At 35.8% G+C, this 17,270-nt stretch overlaps 1 protein-coding gene across 7 annotated transcripts in view; it reads right to left on the bottom strand.

The window, feature by feature from the left end:
* Nucleotides 1–17,270, bottom strand: part of LOC127935853 (ephrin type-A receptor 7) — a 130,740-nt gene that overhangs the window by 14,991 nt on the left and 98,479 nt on the right. For 4 of the 7 annotated variants that reach the window (XM_052534043.1, XM_052534045.1, XM_052534047.1 and 1 more), the window contains exons 6-9: nt 10,798–10,925; nt 9,140–9,431; nt 7,330–7,438; nt 1,498–1,608 (exon numbers count right to left, since the gene is read on the bottom strand). In XM_052534043.1, the coding sequence (XP_052390003.1) occupies nt 1,498–1,608; nt 7,330–7,438; nt 9,140–9,431; nt 10,798–10,925 (640 nt within the window). The remainder of the gene's footprint in view (nt 1–1,497; nt 1,609–7,329; nt 7,439–9,139; nt 9,432–10,797; nt 10,926–17,270) is intronic. The other 3 variants (XM_052534050.1, XM_052534044.1, XM_052534049.1) reach the window with 1 other exon arrangement.

The following is a 17,270-nucleotide window of genomic DNA, read 5'->3' as shown; positions in this document are numbered from 1 at the left end:
TTATCTTTGGTAGTCCATGGTGTGTACATGTAGAGATTTCCTGTGGAACCGCTGCTCTGACATAGTCATAGCGTGAGTGCAAGAAGAATCAGGCCACCGCAGGATCTGATGGAATTTGGGTGATTTTACGTTGTGGATTAGTGTGACATGGAGACATTGGGGAAAGACATGCACCACGGGAGGGATTAGAGAATAGAGACACACACGCACGCACACCAGGGGTGGAAAAGCACTCAAAAGGGGACTCTGACACGATTTTGGAGACTAGGTTATTTGCCAGCGCGTGTACTGTTGTTTGAGAAGAAAGAGGACGCACACCAAACAGACTTTCAACATTTGTGTGTGTGTGCTGGCAGGCATCTAATTAGGACTTTCACAGTCTACTCTGAAAAGGTGAATATGACAGCGTCAGACAGAGAAAGAAAAATATGTAGGAGAGACTACACAAAGCCTGCAGGGACTTCAGCTCTCTGACCATGTTTACACCTCACATCTGTTGGAGGGCAATAAATACAGGAGTAAACAAGGTCCAGATTATTAATTTTATTGATAGCAAAGTACAGCATGGCTCTAGCAATGCAAGATCATGGGTTTGACTTTCCAGAAATGCATGAACTGACAAAATGTATACCTTTAATGTAATGCAAGCGGCTTTGTATAAAAGACCTGTCAACTGCATTAAAATAATAATATAATGCATTCATATTATTATTATTAAAATGACCACATTACCTTTCCTAAGCTCAGGGTCACTTTACACTTTTACCGTAAGTAAATTATTATTATTATTATTATTATTTACATAAACTTAAATGCAATGTAAGTTGCTAATATTTAATAATTATGAGTTTATAAATGTATAATTTTCTGAGTTTGACAGTTATCATTCATTATTATTACACTGAATTAATAATAATAAATATAATTTTATTAATAAAAATATTATCATTTTTAAATTATATTTTTAATTACATATCACTTTCCTAAGATTATGGTTGCTTAACTTGTACATGTAAACAGTAATCCATCCTGATCGGACAGTGGAGACCATCCACATCCATCTACCTATTGATCATCCCATGGGGTGAAAAAAAAAAAAAAAAATTTTTTACATTTAGCTCCAAGTTGGTTTAAAATAAAATGTTTATTCAAATTAAATGAAAAAGTCCCATTCAAAGTCCTCAAAACATCTGTTTTGCCTGACACCAATATACAGCGAGACGGATCATGTTCAGCACATACAAGTTGCATTTGTTGACTTCAACTCTGTGACTCAAAAAAAAATGACATTTTGAGAACTTTCCCTCAAAATAACAAACTGGTCATGCAATCAGTCTCAGCTGACCACCTGTTAAAGATGTTAATAGCAGGAGTAAACATGGCCTCTGTTAGGAAATGAGGTGGCGAGGCAGACGGGACAAACGAGAGGAAAGAAGATGAAGGGAAAGGCAGCAGCAAGGTAGGAGGTTTAGTGAAGAAACGCAGGCATGCCTGTACCTGGGAGACAGCTGCGTGGAGGGAGGAAGAGGAGGAGGAGGAAGAGTAGAGAAGGAGGTAGAGAGCAGCACCACGCGAGTAGGAGCTACATTGGACGGTCTGGAGAAGCCACTAAAGGAAGAGAGGGAGAATGGGCCTGAGAGTAGCCTTCTTACTATTGTCAACATAGGAAGTGACTCACTGAAGTGGCATCTTCACTTCCTTTCATGCCACCTAACTTCTAACCTACTTAAAATGAATTATAGTTAACCTAAGGTGACAAATGATGACAATGTAAATTCTCAGGTGAACGATCCAGAGTTATTCTCTGACAGAAATACTAGGACAAATAGCCCTCAAACCAATGTCTGTCTTTTATAACTTTGTATGAGAGCTAATACGATGGTCTGCATCAAAAGACGAGGAGAGGAGAGGAGGGGTGGTGAAGAGAGGAGTGAAGGTGAGTGGAAAGTGAAAGGAGTGACTGCACAGAAGAACAAGTTAGAGCTTTATGTGAGTGTGTGTGTGTGTGTGTGTGTGTGTGTGGATGAAAACACTCTGCAGGAGATTCTCAGTGTATTCAGACCCAAGACACATCTAACAGATTTAAAACAAATCTAAAACTTCAACACTAAATTACAGAAATAGTTGAAACAGATTGGACAGAAATTTATACACAGAGTTGGATTGAAACTATAACCAATAAATAACCATGTATATTTATAAAAAAATGCATTACAACATGAACAAACCTTAAATTGAAATGTTCTTTGTTGCATATACAGTAGAGGGCAACAGTGCCTTTCCACTTTTTCAGTAGCTCTGGGGATTAGAAGTATTTTTCCCTTTAATTTTTTTCCATAGGGATTTTTTAAAAAAAGTCTCTGTTATACAGTAATAAGCGAATACAAACTATGATTTAAAGGAACACTCCACTTAAAAAAAAAAAAAAAGGCTAATTTCCCAGCTCGCAAAGAGTTAAACAGTCGATTTTTACAATTTCTGAATCCATTCAGCCGATCTCTGGGTCTGGCGGTAGCACTTTTAGCTTAGCTTAGCATAGATCATTGAATCTGATTAGACCGTTAGCATCTTGCTCAAAAATGACCAAAGAGTTTCAATATTTTTCTCATTTAAGACTCTTCTGTAGTTACATTATGTACTAAGACCAACGGAAAATGAAAAGTTGCGATTTTCTAGGCCGATATGGCTAGGAACTACATTCTCATGCCGGCGTACTAATCAAGGAACTTGGCTGCCGTACCATGGGTGCAGCAGGTGCAGTGATGTTACTCAGCCATGGTACGGCAGCCAGGTTCCTTGATTATTATGCCAGAATGCTTTAAAAAGGGAAATAACTACAATCCCATGAAGCACGGTGAATGACACCAAAATGAAAAATGATAGAGGAAAAAATAAAACAACTGATAATTTTGAATAGTATTTTATATTAGTAATTTCATCATTTGATTTAGATGTTGATTACAGAGAGAGAGAAACAATGCACTTTATGTTTATTGCAAAATATGTGTAGAAATATATATACAGAAAGTAGTATGAGAGTCTAGGGAAACTGACTTCATGTCAGTGGGAGGCTGCTAAAGAGCTATTTTTGGCATGATTTGCTTGATGTAATTCTCTGATTGTTGTGATTTCTTTGCAGAATCATGGATAATGTAGTTTTCTACCAAGAGTTCTGATGTTAAACTAGATACTAGGTTCTTTTAAAAAGAAGTTGAAATAATGTGGGTTGATGGCTTCACACAAAGCATATATCAACGGAAAACCTCGTAACTCTCAGTAGGTCTGTCTTCATTGGTTGAAATAATTGTTAAAATCAATTGAATGGCTTTATTGCTTCCGGAACCTGACCGCTGCACTCTCTTCTGACCTTCACATACTATTTTTTAAAGCGGTATGCTAGTATTTCATTTCAAACACAGGCACAGACACAAAGCCCACTGGCTTCAGATGATGCAAGTATATTAAATGTACATAAAGGGCCAAAAGAAAGGCTGTCCACAAATACCAATAATCCGCTGGCCGTGTGTTTACGCATTTAAGTAAGTGAGTATTATTAATAATAAAAGAAGTCCCTGAAATAGAATGAGAAAAGATAGGACCCAGAATTTTCAGAAGGGTTTTGGGGACAAAATGTATCTTTTAAAACAAACCCTGTATAAACCAATCTGATTTAACAGAAACACTCGAGTCAAAGAACTTGAAAGATCAGCAGTACTGTTTTCATATGCATGGATATTGATTTGAAAAGATTTAGATGTTCAAAATGTGTATAAACTAGGGCTATCAAACAAATCAATTACATTAGATGGCAATTATTAACTGAATAACAATTAAGCCTGAAATGAAGATAACAGACATATAATGCAAGATTATTGTGGCAGAAGGGCAAAGCTCTCAATGAGATGACAAAAATTGTCTTTAAAAATCAATATATTGTGTCTTATGTCCATGCAGATTGGCTGTTTATGTTTCACTTATACGTAACATACTACTATGGACAAGCATGTGGTGTGCCTAAATTCAATGAGACGTCAGCAATTTTCGTTTGTCCAACACAATTTCACACCTGATACATGCTCTAATAAACCATTCTCGCACACATCATTTATTAATATAAACCCCTTTATCAGAGACTAGTCGATAAATCCGCTCTCTTCTGTGTGTTAGAATGACATGCAACTAGATTGTGTGTTGTTGTCTGAGTTGATGATCAAGTCTGTGGTTGCATATGAAAGAGATTTTGTGCTGTGTGTGATTGACAGAGGCTCGGCGATACTCCATTGTGTGTGGTTGAGAATGAATGAGGACCATTCCACACCGGCTCAATACAATCCATTCTCATCATAACGGAGAGCTATAGGAGCGTGTGCTTTCTGTCTGCCACTCCCTCCCCTAAAACCTGTGATATTCTGTGCGCATGAAATACCCAGACCCAGTGCAAAACACGGCAGAAATATCCATAGATTTCCTCAATATATCATTCACAAGCAGTTTTGCATCCTGCATTCCTTTAATTTATGTTTGTAAAATGATTTTGCTTTCAGCTACCTATAAGACTGCGGTATACTCTCAGCTTTATTTAACACATTTTACCATGAAAATGTAAAAAAAAATTATATTCTGTCTCATAGGTTTACAATGTTCACGATGTTTAAAAATAAAAATCTAAGATAAAGCAGTACACTAATAAAGTCAATTTTTTTTTTTTGAATAATTTCATACACTATAAATCCTTTATTAAAACAAAGTCAAAGATTAGATAATGAAGTTGTAAAATTACAAGATTAAAGTATTAATATTTTCGAAACACATTAAATCACATTAAATCTATTATGGAAGTAGTTTTTGATAATATTTCATATATACTTTTAAATAATATTATATTGTAATATGTTGATAAGTCAGTTATGTCAAAATCTTAACATCACAAGACTGAAGTACAAATATATTAAAAATAAAGTCAAAATAATAAATTATGAGATGAAAGTGAATTGGCGATAAACATTAAAGGTTTTAGTACTAATTATAATTTATAATAAAAAAAATCAAGTGATTAAGTAATAACATTTTGTAAAATCAATGACTATTCAGTCCCAACATTACAAGTTTAAAGTGGTAATATTTCGAAAATGGCAAAATTACAATAAAGCCACAACAATATGAAAGCAGTATTTATTTATTTTTTAAATCACTTGAGACAATAAATTAAATTGAATGAAGTGAAAAGTCATACTATTACAAAATTAAAATAGTAACATTATGAGAATAAAGTAAAAAAATACAATAATAAAATTACATGAATTTAAAGATTGTAGTCATGGCCAAGGAAAACAAAACTACTTTGACATTTTGCTTGGCATAAACACTTACAGCCAGAGGGCCCTATTTAAACGATCTGAAACGCAAGTGTCAAAGCGCGAAGCGCAAGTAAGTTTGTGGGCGGGTCTCGGCGCTGTTGCTATTTTCCCGGCGGGATAAATGGCTCTTGCGCCCGGCGCAAATCTAAAATAGGTTGGTCTGAAGTAGCTTCATTATTCATAGGTGTGGTTTGGGCGTAACGTGAAATAAACCAATCAGAGCGTCATCCAACATTCCCTTTAAAAGCAGGTGCGCAAGTTCCATTATGGATTGCTATTATTATGGCGTATTTACCAGGCGCACGCCAGGAGCGGTTCACAGCCGAGGAGACTGATGTTCTTGTAAAAGCAATGAAAGACAGAGAAATTGTGTTGTATGGGGATGGGAGAAACCCACCCAAAATAGCGTCGGTTAAACAGGCGTGGGAGGAAATAGCCACAACTGTTTCATCGATTTTTTTTCCTGGTTCTTGACGGACAAACCAATTTGTCAGATGTCCTTATATACATATATGTATTGCCACTATTGGGCAAACAGGTCTGATCCTTAATTACTACAATTAGCCTGAATAATTTGTAAGCAAGATTTATGCCTATTTTTTCACATCTTCGTGGCACACCACAATGATTTCCGTCATCTCATGTGTTAATATTTTTTTAGTGTAACAATTTATGAATCTTAATAAAAATCTGTGTAGATTATATGAGCAAAGTGTATGCGCGTTGTGCACGCTATATACATTAAGGTCAAGCATGCGCCCTTAAAATAGCATAATGAACAACGCGCAACGCGCCACTGACTTTAGACTAGGCTTTTTCTGGTCAGTGGCGCAATTGTTTAATGGAACAGCAAAATAGCACCAGGGATTGTTTGCGCCGGAACACGCCTCTTTTTTTGCGCTGATCCGCCCAGGGAGCGCAAGTTCATTCACTAGTTTAGCGACGTACTTCTGTGGAGGGAAAAGCGCGCTTTGCGCGGGTGCAAAATAGGAATGACACATGCGTCGGTGTACAAAGTCAATTGCGCTGGGTGCAAGATAGGGCCCAAAATCTTTATGGTAAGTTTTTTTTTTGGAAACATGGCACTAAAACAATGGCACATTAAGGACAACTGAATCAGGACAATTCAAGTCTCAAACCTGCACCATCCACATGAGTACCACAACCTATCCTTCTAACAACTACATCACAGAGACAACTGTACGGATCTTTAATGTCCAACTGTGGAAGAACTTGATGAGCTTCTGAAAACACTGCTGATTCTCCAGTATTGCATATATCCACTCATGTGCATCTCCCGGTGCACTTCTGTGCATGTGGGACAGTTTTGTTGTCTATGTGATCAGCGTGAGAGTGATCTGTCTAAATAACAATCCAGGAGCAGAAGGCATGTCCTTCTTCATATTTCTCCACCTTCACTCCCTGCTGGGAGAGGCAGCCTTTACAAACACACACACGACATATGTACACGTCTCGCAATCATGCCAAAATTGGATCGAGCGATTGCGCTGGCCGTCAAACAAGCTAACAAGGGCATTGCGCTTCTCAAAAAGAGGAATGAAGCTTCATGCCCCCGGGGGATGACAGATGAGTTTGTGCATCTGTGTTTGTGAGCGATGGGCTCGACTAAAAAGTGTTTTGATTCATTCTAATGGATGATTTCGCAGACCATGGAAGTAGAAAAAGTATTTTCCTGATGCAACTGTCAGGCTGCCGTTAGGGAGACCCACTATAGACCAGAAACTGAATGTGCAACCATATCTTATTTCAGTTAAAGGGATAGTTCCGCCAAAAACAAAACTGTCACGAGACAGTCATGTTTGACAGGCTAGATTTGAAGATGCAAAGGATCATTTTCACCAAATCATGACTGATAACTTTGTGAACATGTTCTGCATTTCCACAAGCATTGAATGAAAAAAGCATTTGAGGAGTTAAGTCTTTGTTAAAAGCATTGAAATAGCAGTTATACCTTCTCCAGATGAGCAATCCAACTCCAAGAGTCAGTAACATGATGAGAGCAGCCACCGAAACCACCACGATGATCACCACAGGACTCTGCTCACTAGAGGCCAAGGCCACTGCACCACCACACACAAAGACAAACAAAAGATTTGGTTAGTATTCATGATGGCACAAGCCATTACCAGTTCTCTAAAAGCACCGGAGCTTGACAAGAAGATTGATCTTTGAAGTCTTTCCCTATTTATTTTGATAGCATCCTAATGGGAATACATTTTTATAAGTTAAAAAGTTACGACTTTCCTCCAAATGGCCCCGCATTGCTTTTTTGGCGAAATGTAATTATCATTGAAACTCAACGAGTGAAATATAGCCCTCTAGCAAAACACTGTCACCAGCTTTGCATATTTACACATACAAGGACATCAGGACAACAATCCATCTTTACACATACAAGATTATTGTAAGCCCATAAATCGTGAGGAAAGTTGCTTAGAGTATTATTGAATTATTCTGTTCTGCATTTTTAAATGTTTTTTGTTTTGTTGTTGTTGTTGTGAAATGGAGCACTTTGAATAGTGTCTGTATGATTTTTTTTGTCACTTATGCTCACAATGGAGGCATTAATTTGATCAAAAACACAGTACAACATTAATATTTAGAAATATTATTACAATTTTAAAAAAGTGTTTTTTTCTGTTTAATAAATCTATTTTATAATGTAATATATTCCTGTGAAATAAAGCTGAATTTCCAGCAGTAATTACTCCAGTCTTCAGAGTCACATGATACTTTTTGATTTTCTGCTTAAGAACAATTTCTTATTATTACGTTAAATATGTCCTGCTTAAAATTTTCATGGTACCTGTGATACTAAATTTTTTTCAGGATGTACCAAAAGAACAGCATTTATTTAAAAGAAAAATATTTCTAACCATGTAAATATCTTTTAATATATTTATTGTAACCTTGCTGAATAAAAACATTAATTTCTTAATGCTAAAAAAAATATTTTGAACAGTATTGTATATAAAATACACATAAATTCATATTTATCTTTATTTAAATATGTTAACAATTACTACGAAAAATATGAGTACTATAAATTCACAATAAAATATTGTAATATTAACAGTCCTGATTATAACACTTTGAAGTCACAATGAATGATAATTACGTAATATAATATAATATAATATAATATAATATAATATAATATAATATAATATAATATAATATAATATAATATATCAGACTTTCATTAGTAAATATAATTTGACATTAAAATTTTACTATGAGGTCCCTTCAGATAAACAAAAATGCTCCACCTTAAAGCATCAAAATGACTTCATAACATACATTTCAAGGTTGTTGTTTTTTTTGAATGCTGAGAAGTTAAAAATTCTCTACTATCTGACTGAATCAATCATTTTAAATCTAGTGGAGCATTTCACATTTGAGAAAAACTCCAAGCTGTTAGGAGCAAAAGCAGAGAGGAGCGAATGGTTTGCAACCAGGCACCAAAGATTGCAGCTTTGTTCTGCATAATCTAAAGCTGTTCAAATACTTGTTTGAGTGCTACAGTGAAGGAGCAGGATGAGGTCACATGTGAAAGTCCTTCCTAAGTGTTCATTCAATATGAATGTGTCCTCTTAAATTAAAGATGACAGCAAGCATTTGCTCTTTAAGTCATTGTTTTACTGTAAAGCCAACATGTTTTGTGTATTAACATGAAATAAAAAAAGGTAGAGTTTACAACAATTTTGCACCACACATTCCTTTCACATTCATTGTTTCTTCTTAAACAAAGAGACACTCACGTTCCACCAGCGTCTGCAGCTCCAGCGGTGCGCTGTACGCCCCGTAGTCAAGCGAAGGGGGCGACACAGCTGCCACAGGGCTGGAAGAGGAAGCAGAAGGCGAAGATGGAGACAAAGAAGAGGAGGAAGAGGAGGAGGAAGAAGAAGAAAGAGGAGAGGAGGAAAGAGATGAAAGTGCTGGGCTGGAGCAGGTGCGGATGAGGAAGACGTAGGTGGTGCCTGGTTTCAGGTTGTTGACGCTAATTCTGGTGGCAGCCGTCTTTACTGTGGAATAGCGCTGGTCTTTCTGGTCCTGAAGGAACACAGAAATATGTCCAGAAAACAACCACCAAAGAGTCTATGGAAGTAAATGACAGTGATGGAAATAATATTTTAAACATTTCTGGAATAATACTGCCTTTGTCTTTTGTCTTCAGTGTCCTTCAGAAATTATGCTAATATGTTGATAACATTTCTTATTATCACCAATAGTAAAAAACAATTTTGCTGCTTAATATATTTATATATTTGTGTGTGGAAAATTATGCATTTTTTAAAGATACTTTAATGAATATAAACTTCAAAGGAACAGCATTCATTTAAAAGATTTTTTTTTTGGTAACATTACAGATGTCTTTATGCATTGACCTCAAATGTATGAACAGTAGCGTACCTAATTTTTATTATTTATTTATTTTTTTACCTTAATTCACACGACAACTGAGTCAAGTGTTCCTGTAGCTCAACTGGTAGAGCACTGCATGCAAGCAAGCGCAAGGTTGGGGGTTCGATTCCCCGGGAACACATGCTATGTAAAAATTGATAGCCTGAATGCACTGTAAGTCGCTTTGGATAAAAGCGTCTGCTAAATGCATAAATTAAATTTAATTTAATTTAATTTAACTGAGGGACAATTTAAATATATATACAAATATAAACAAATTAAATTAAAATTAAAATTTTCCAGAAACAAACTTTATTTAGAAAAAACAACAAGTGAAACTATAAAATCTATAGATAAAAACTAAATATCAAAAGTAAATTATGAAAGCTTGCTAAAATTAAAATTTTAAATCTTCATTAAACAATTAATAAAAATCCCTGGTTTTAATAAAAAAATAATAATAAATCAATGTCTAGGAGCCCGTAGTAAATGAAACATTCTTATATGCACAATGAAACAAATGATCAAAACTAATTAGAAAAACTTGCCTTAAGAGTTTACTTGAAAAAAAAAAAATAATAATAATAATAAGACACCCTAAATTTACATGAGATCTTAAAACGAACAAGATTTTCTCTATTCGGAGTCAGAAATGTTTGGATTGATTTTCCTTGATTTCCCTTTCTCTAATTAAAAACGACAGCAAAATAACATGTAAGTGGTTTGCATTACATTATGTGCTTACGAATTATAATCTGTGTAAGAGTTTGAATGTGAACATAACTGTGTTCATTATACATATGTTATCGTGTATTCTGTTTTTTTCTCAGTGCTGGCAGGAGTTTGAACAGACATCAGTGTCTGGCAGCTACATGTTCTGAAGCACTGCTGCACCTGACAGAATGATCTATGAGCTACAGGCCTGTGGGAACCTGCCGTTTAGTGTGGCTGTACACACGTGCAGGTTAACAACAGATTTACTGCTTTGTGGAGAGGACAGTGCATGTAACCGAACCTTTTCATAGTATTTGATCTCGTATTCAGTGCGGCTGCTGTTGGGATACACGACGGGTTCCCTCCAAGCCAGAGTCACACTGCGCTGCTCAACCTTCTCCGCTCGCAGCTCGTTAACCTGGGAAGGCGCTAAACAGACAGACAGAAAGAGAAAATGTAAATAATTAAAAGAGAACTGTGAGCTGAACTTCTTCTGCCTGCGTGTGCAACAGATTGGTGATGATGATGACGTCTGAACATGCTGATAAAGATTTGATTAAGACCTTCTCCTGCTGTCAGAATAATGCTAAATCCAACCGTTTTGTGTTCAATGCTGGTTAGACAAACTCCAAGATACAACCAGCACAAATTCAACACTTCAGAAACAGTATTCAACATTTATGAGCAAACGCATGAAACAAGACAAACAATGAAATGAAGCATGAAATATTAAGATATTTTTCAATATATATATATATATATATATATATATATATATATATATATATATATATATATATTTATTTATTTTTTCTAATATATATATATATATATATATATATATATATATATATATATATATATATATATATATATATATATATATATATATATATATATATATATATATATATATTTTTTTTTTTTTTTTTTTTAAATATATAAATTTTTTAACCAAATCTAGTCAAAGGGGCACAATAAGGATTAATGTATATATTCACAATAAAAAAGATCCATTTCAAAAATAGAAGCCCACTGAATAAAATCCTCTTTTAATACAGCAAGCTAAATATGAATTAAAAAAGCCCAAAATCACATACTTTGAGTATGTACCACATTTGACAAAGTATTTCTTTTGCGACTATAAAAATATGTTATTTTTATGAATTTGTGTAGTACAAATGTAATCTACACATAATACACCCGCCATGTTTGTACTGTCATGTGACTTACAACTAGATCAGCACACAACCATTTATGAATCCTCTCCATAGCCTAATGGTATAATAAAGCAACCTTTGTATACACTATTTAGAATCCGCCATAAGATATAGGTCATCTGGGAAATCTGGACATACTACTACTCATATCACATTCTTTTTAGCTTACTATATAGTAGAGAAGTTGGCATATTCAGATGCATCGGTTATCCTTGTCTAAACTGGAAGACTATATCCTGTTGTGTTCAAAATACATACTGTCTTCATGTAACAGAGCGAGTTGGATTGTGTGAGTGCATTCCCTGCCCATCCTCCACTGCTGTTCTGATTAAGAGATGATTACAGACGACAGAACAGCTGAGAGCTGCCACTCAAAAGCCCCAACTGAAGGCTGACAGCTCCATCACATCAGAAACAATCAATGGACAAATAAGATGACAACATTTAATCTCACACACATCAACCAACAACCAAAACAAGCCTTATCTTCCCCCTAATGCTTGCTGTTCTTTCTTCACATACAGTGGCACATGCTAACAAAAACACACCCACACAGTTTCTGTCACATCTTCATGCATACCACGATTCATAATTAAAGTGTAATTCTGGGCGCTGATCAAAGACCATATCTGTCCTCTTCATGTGTCTGAAGCTTTTATAACAAAGGCATGAGAGTTATTGTCATTCAGTCTGTTCTTTCGGCCTGCTTCTCCATTCTCCAGACATCCCATGAGACACTGACATGAAATAAAACTAAGATATCTCAGGAAAAACTCTTTGATCTCAGAAAAAGTGACAGCTACACTGCTCATTAAAGTTCACGGACATCTGTACTGTGACATGCAGTGCGAGACGGCTGACAGCTTAATGACTACACTGTTTAAGGACAATTCAATCCTGACCAGATGTGTGACCTCTCCTTCATTCTATTTTTGGCCTGTATGCCAGTTTATTGACAGGTGTAGTGTAGAGATGAAAGGAAATGACAAAAACCAAACATGAACTCCGATTACACACATAACTAGAACAGTTCAGTGTGTATGTGGTAACACACAAGTCACAGAAGAGCCTGAGTAGACACAGAAAATATGAATGGAGGACACTAAATACTGCAGCTTTAGGAAAAGAAATCAAACCCTTAAAAAAAAAAAACCTGATTATTACGTTTTTTTTTTTTTTTTCAAGAATGTGAATGCACAATAGGTTGGTATTTTTTTAAATATATTTAAGAATTATTATTTTATAGCCAAACCGCAACATAAAATAAAATAAAATAAAATAAAATAAAAATAAAAAATACGACTTGAGATCACACGATGCTTTCTGGAGTTCACTAGGTCAAATTATTTTACTGATGACCTAGAAATATCCTAAAACTTTTCCAGATTTTTAATGTGGTCTCACACTTCTGGACTCCACAGAGAGTTATGTGTTGGAAAAAAAAACAAGCTAATAAATCGTTTTATAATCTAAAGAGGGATGAGAGGTACAGCATAACAGTTTGTGGGTTGTACTGGGTGTAAGAGAAGCTTCTCTCCAATTCTAGTCCAGGATGTTGTTTCTAATGTGCCATAATGAATGATGTATAAAGAGCTCAAAACTGCTGCTCTGCCTCCCACTCCAACAAAAATCCACTTGGAGACACTGATTACTGGCAGCCTGACCCCATCCAAGAGGGAGAAAATGAGAAAGGAGATGAATTGCTTTGAATGTAACTCCATCACTGCAGAAGCCAAACTGAAGGTTACAAAGTTCTGAATCGGACAGCACTCTTGAACTGACCTCTGTAACACTGGTTAGGGTGTAATACTACATGTGAACCTTTCAAACACACAAACACTCATACATATGCATTCACAGCACACACAAACACTCCATTAGGTAAACGTGCACATAACATTTTAAACACTGATTCTCATTTCCCACAGTGCTGTTACTGTTAACTAAACTAAAAGTCTATTAAATGTTGTTGTTGCTGACTAAAATAAAGCAGAAATAAAACAAATATTAAATAAAGCATTATCTTGGCAACTATAGCTAAGAAAGAATTAAGTTGAAGTACTAAAAATATATATAAAATGATCACCATTTGAGGAAATTATATTTTAAACATTTCTGGATTATTTTAGCTGATTCATTTGCTTTGCTAAGATTTGTGCTTTTAAAAACTAGCATTTTATGTATCCTAAACACAAAAAGTTATTAAATACATATAATTGAATATATTACAAAAATGATTTTTTCTTTGAACTTACAGTATGTTAAAACAAAATTGTTGGTCGTGAAATAAAAAATGAATTAAAGATAAACAGAAATATTTTAAAATGTATTAAATTATATATTTTTTTATTAAAATGAAAACTAGAAATGTGAAAAAGCTACTGGATTTCTTGAGCAGTTGGTATTGCACTATAGGCAAAGTCAACATGGCTTTTTTTTTCCAATGGCAGATCCACAGATTCTTTCAGCAGGGGCGTTTTAGAAACTCCGTTTGGTATGGAGCAGTGCACTATCAGAGCGTGCAGGCAGGCACACGTTACTCCCTCGGGACATCTTCCTGTGAATAAGTGTGCAAGTCTCTCTCTCATCCTCAGTCATCTCATTATTGTCTGGAGAGTTCCTTCTATTGGCTCTGCAGTCATTGACTCGCACCGCTGCAGCAACTACTTCCGGCTAATCGTGCTTTTGTTAAATACATCCACTTAAAGGACTGCTGTGTGTGAAAAGAGTAGATTGGGTGAAAATAACAAAGAAAAAGATTCTAAATGTTTTCTTTCATAGCCATTAAAGCAATGTTTTCTGCCAACTGGCAGTGATACAATGTTGACTTATTGAGAGAGAGAAACACAGCGAGGAAAAAAAAGGAAGAGATGCAGGGTTGCAATACTCAGGTAGGGTGAAATGTGATCACCTATGGCAGAGGAGAACGAGACCAAACAGTCAAGTCATGCATGATAACACACAAACATACACACATCTGCTACTGCTATATCACTGCAGTCTCGCAGAGCATGAGATGTCTCCAAGTTAGAGTTAACCTTGCAGTTAGGGTGAAAGTGTGTGTGTATTACACTGTTTACACACACCCATCGCAGGGCTCTATGAGGATGAGGATTGAAATTCTTCATCAACACAGCACAAAAGTGAACACTTTGAATTAAATGTTCAGAACCATACTTAACCATACTTTTAATTCAACATTTATATATATAGCATATATATATATTGAGAGAGAGAGAGGGCCTTATTTTACGATCTAAACGCAAAGTGTAAAGCGCACGGCACAGGTGCACTCAGGGCGTGTCCAAATCCACTTTTCCTATTTTAACGACGGATAAACGGTTGGCAGGCCCGGGCGCATGGTCTAAACGGGTTGTCCCTATTCTCTTAATGAGTAATCTGTGTTTTTTGGGCGTAACGTGCAATAAACCAATCTCTCATCTTCCATTCCCTTTAAAGCTGCGGTAGGGAACTTTTGACGCTCTAGCGGTTAATAAACAGAACTGCTTGCGTATTGCGGAAGAACATCGTAGCCGGAGCTACTTCTCTCTGTTTATGTCTATGAAGAATCACAAAGGTACCGGGTTACTCCGCCGCGGTATCCCCGAATCAATCTAAAATAGTCAGAATATAAACACTTATTATAGGTGCACCCTAGTGATTCAGGACAAGCTAAAAACACGGTTTGGAAAATTGATTCATGGTGTACTCGCTTATTATAAATTGTTTCTGCATTTTGAACACAAAGAAAGTTACGGACCGCAGCTCTGATTGGTTGTTTTTTACCGGGAGCGATGGAGTTTCTGCAAATGGCAATAGGACCACTGGGAGGAGCCAGAGGAGCTTGATTTTTTTCACAGATTATCTGTCTCATATTCTACTGTCAGGACTAGGGGTGTGCCGGTTTCACAATTGGTGATGACGGTTATGACGTGAGTCAATAAGGGGGGGGGGGGGGGTGGATCTACCGTAGAGTGAATTGGTTGTTCTTGGAGATAGCGGGTTAACTCCGTGTCAGCGCGATCGGTAAAGGGGCAGAGATTTCAGACCTCCATTTATTAAGGAGATCGGTCACAAAACTCATCATCCGAGCCAACGTTTTTTGAGCAAATTTCAAAGCCGCACCCGCCCGCCATCCACTGATTGTTTTGCGGTCTATGGCCATGCAATGCTTTGCTGATGCGAGCCGGAAATAAAATGCCATTGTCTGTTCTTGAAAGGATGCAGCAAAGATATTTAATGCTAATGTATGAGGCATAGGCCTACGCTGAGTTTCATTTGCGATGAGATGTGCTCTAGTTCACAGTGCAGTGCAAGTGAACGCGGCGCGCTGGTGCTTCCATGTCGGTTATCATTGTCTGCTATATTTGCTTTTTATTTATTAAAATACATGCAATTGGTTGATGAAACATTTATTAAAATTAAGACAAAATTTGTACAAAACAAAATTCGTTTTTAAGAAAGGTTTTCTACAAAGCAAAATTTTATGAAGTGGTAGGCCTAAATATCATGTCTGACGATTTACAAAACTTCATTAAGTGGTAAAAACCATGTCTCCCGATATATTGCGCATCTTATGATCCTATCTAAAAAATGTTTGTAATAAATATTTTAATGACACGGTTTTGGCCGGTCTCACAGTTATATACGAACCGTCACACCCCTAGTCAGGACATAATGACAGGTTTAACAAATATGTAAAAAATATTTTTTTACAAAAGTTCCCTACAGCACCTTTAAGAGACAGTTGCGTTAATACCATGATGGATTTGATATTTAGGCCAGCGCAAAGACAGAACACGTCTCCGAGATGAAATTATAGTGTATTATATGGCCCAGAGAGAGAGAGAGAGAGAGAGAGAGATGCAGTATCCATTGACAAGGCTGCAAATAATCCTAAAAATGCTAAATTAGTAAGTAAATTTAATTTATATAGCACATTTAAACACAGTGTAGCTGACCAAAGTGCTGAACAGAGTATAAAAAAAATATATATAATAATAATAATAATAAAAAAAATAAGAATAATAAATAAATAAATAAATAAATAAATAAATAAATACAAAATAAGAATAAAATAACATGCAAGACAATATCCTAAAAACACAGTACTAGGATTAATATTAGATAAAAATGCCTGGGAGAAAAGACATGTTTTCTGAAGCCTGCAAGACATATACATTTTCATCTTAACAATGATATTACATCACCCTTCGTACAGCTGGGACAGAGAGAAGAGGGAATGAAAGGAAGAGGAAGTGATGAGGAAGAGGAGAGGAAGAGAGGGAACGAGAAAGCGTAGTGAAAAACAGTGAATGGTGAGGAAAAGGATATAAATGGGAGAAAAAGGTTTTTAAAAAAAGAGAAAGAAGAAATAAAGCAAAGAATGAGTGCAGGAACAGCAAACAGAGACAAAAGGCAGATAAATGTGAATAAATCGATTAGATTTGCCAGTGGTATTTCGCATTGAATTTCAAATTTAATCACCATAGAAATCTGATTTATTTAACTTAGAATTATGACTGTCCTTAAAGATACGATATTCAATTTCTGC

The sequence above is a fragment of the Carassius gibelio genome, chromosome A19 (assembly GCF_023724105.1).
Source record: "Carassius gibelio isolate Cgi1373 ecotype wild population from Czech Republic chromosome A19, carGib1.2-hapl.c, whole genome shotgun sequence".
Classification (NCBI taxonomy): domain Eukaryota; kingdom Metazoa; phylum Chordata; class Actinopteri; order Cypriniformes; family Cyprinidae; genus Carassius; species Carassius gibelio.
This window is presented reverse-complemented; position numbering and strand designations above follow the sequence as displayed.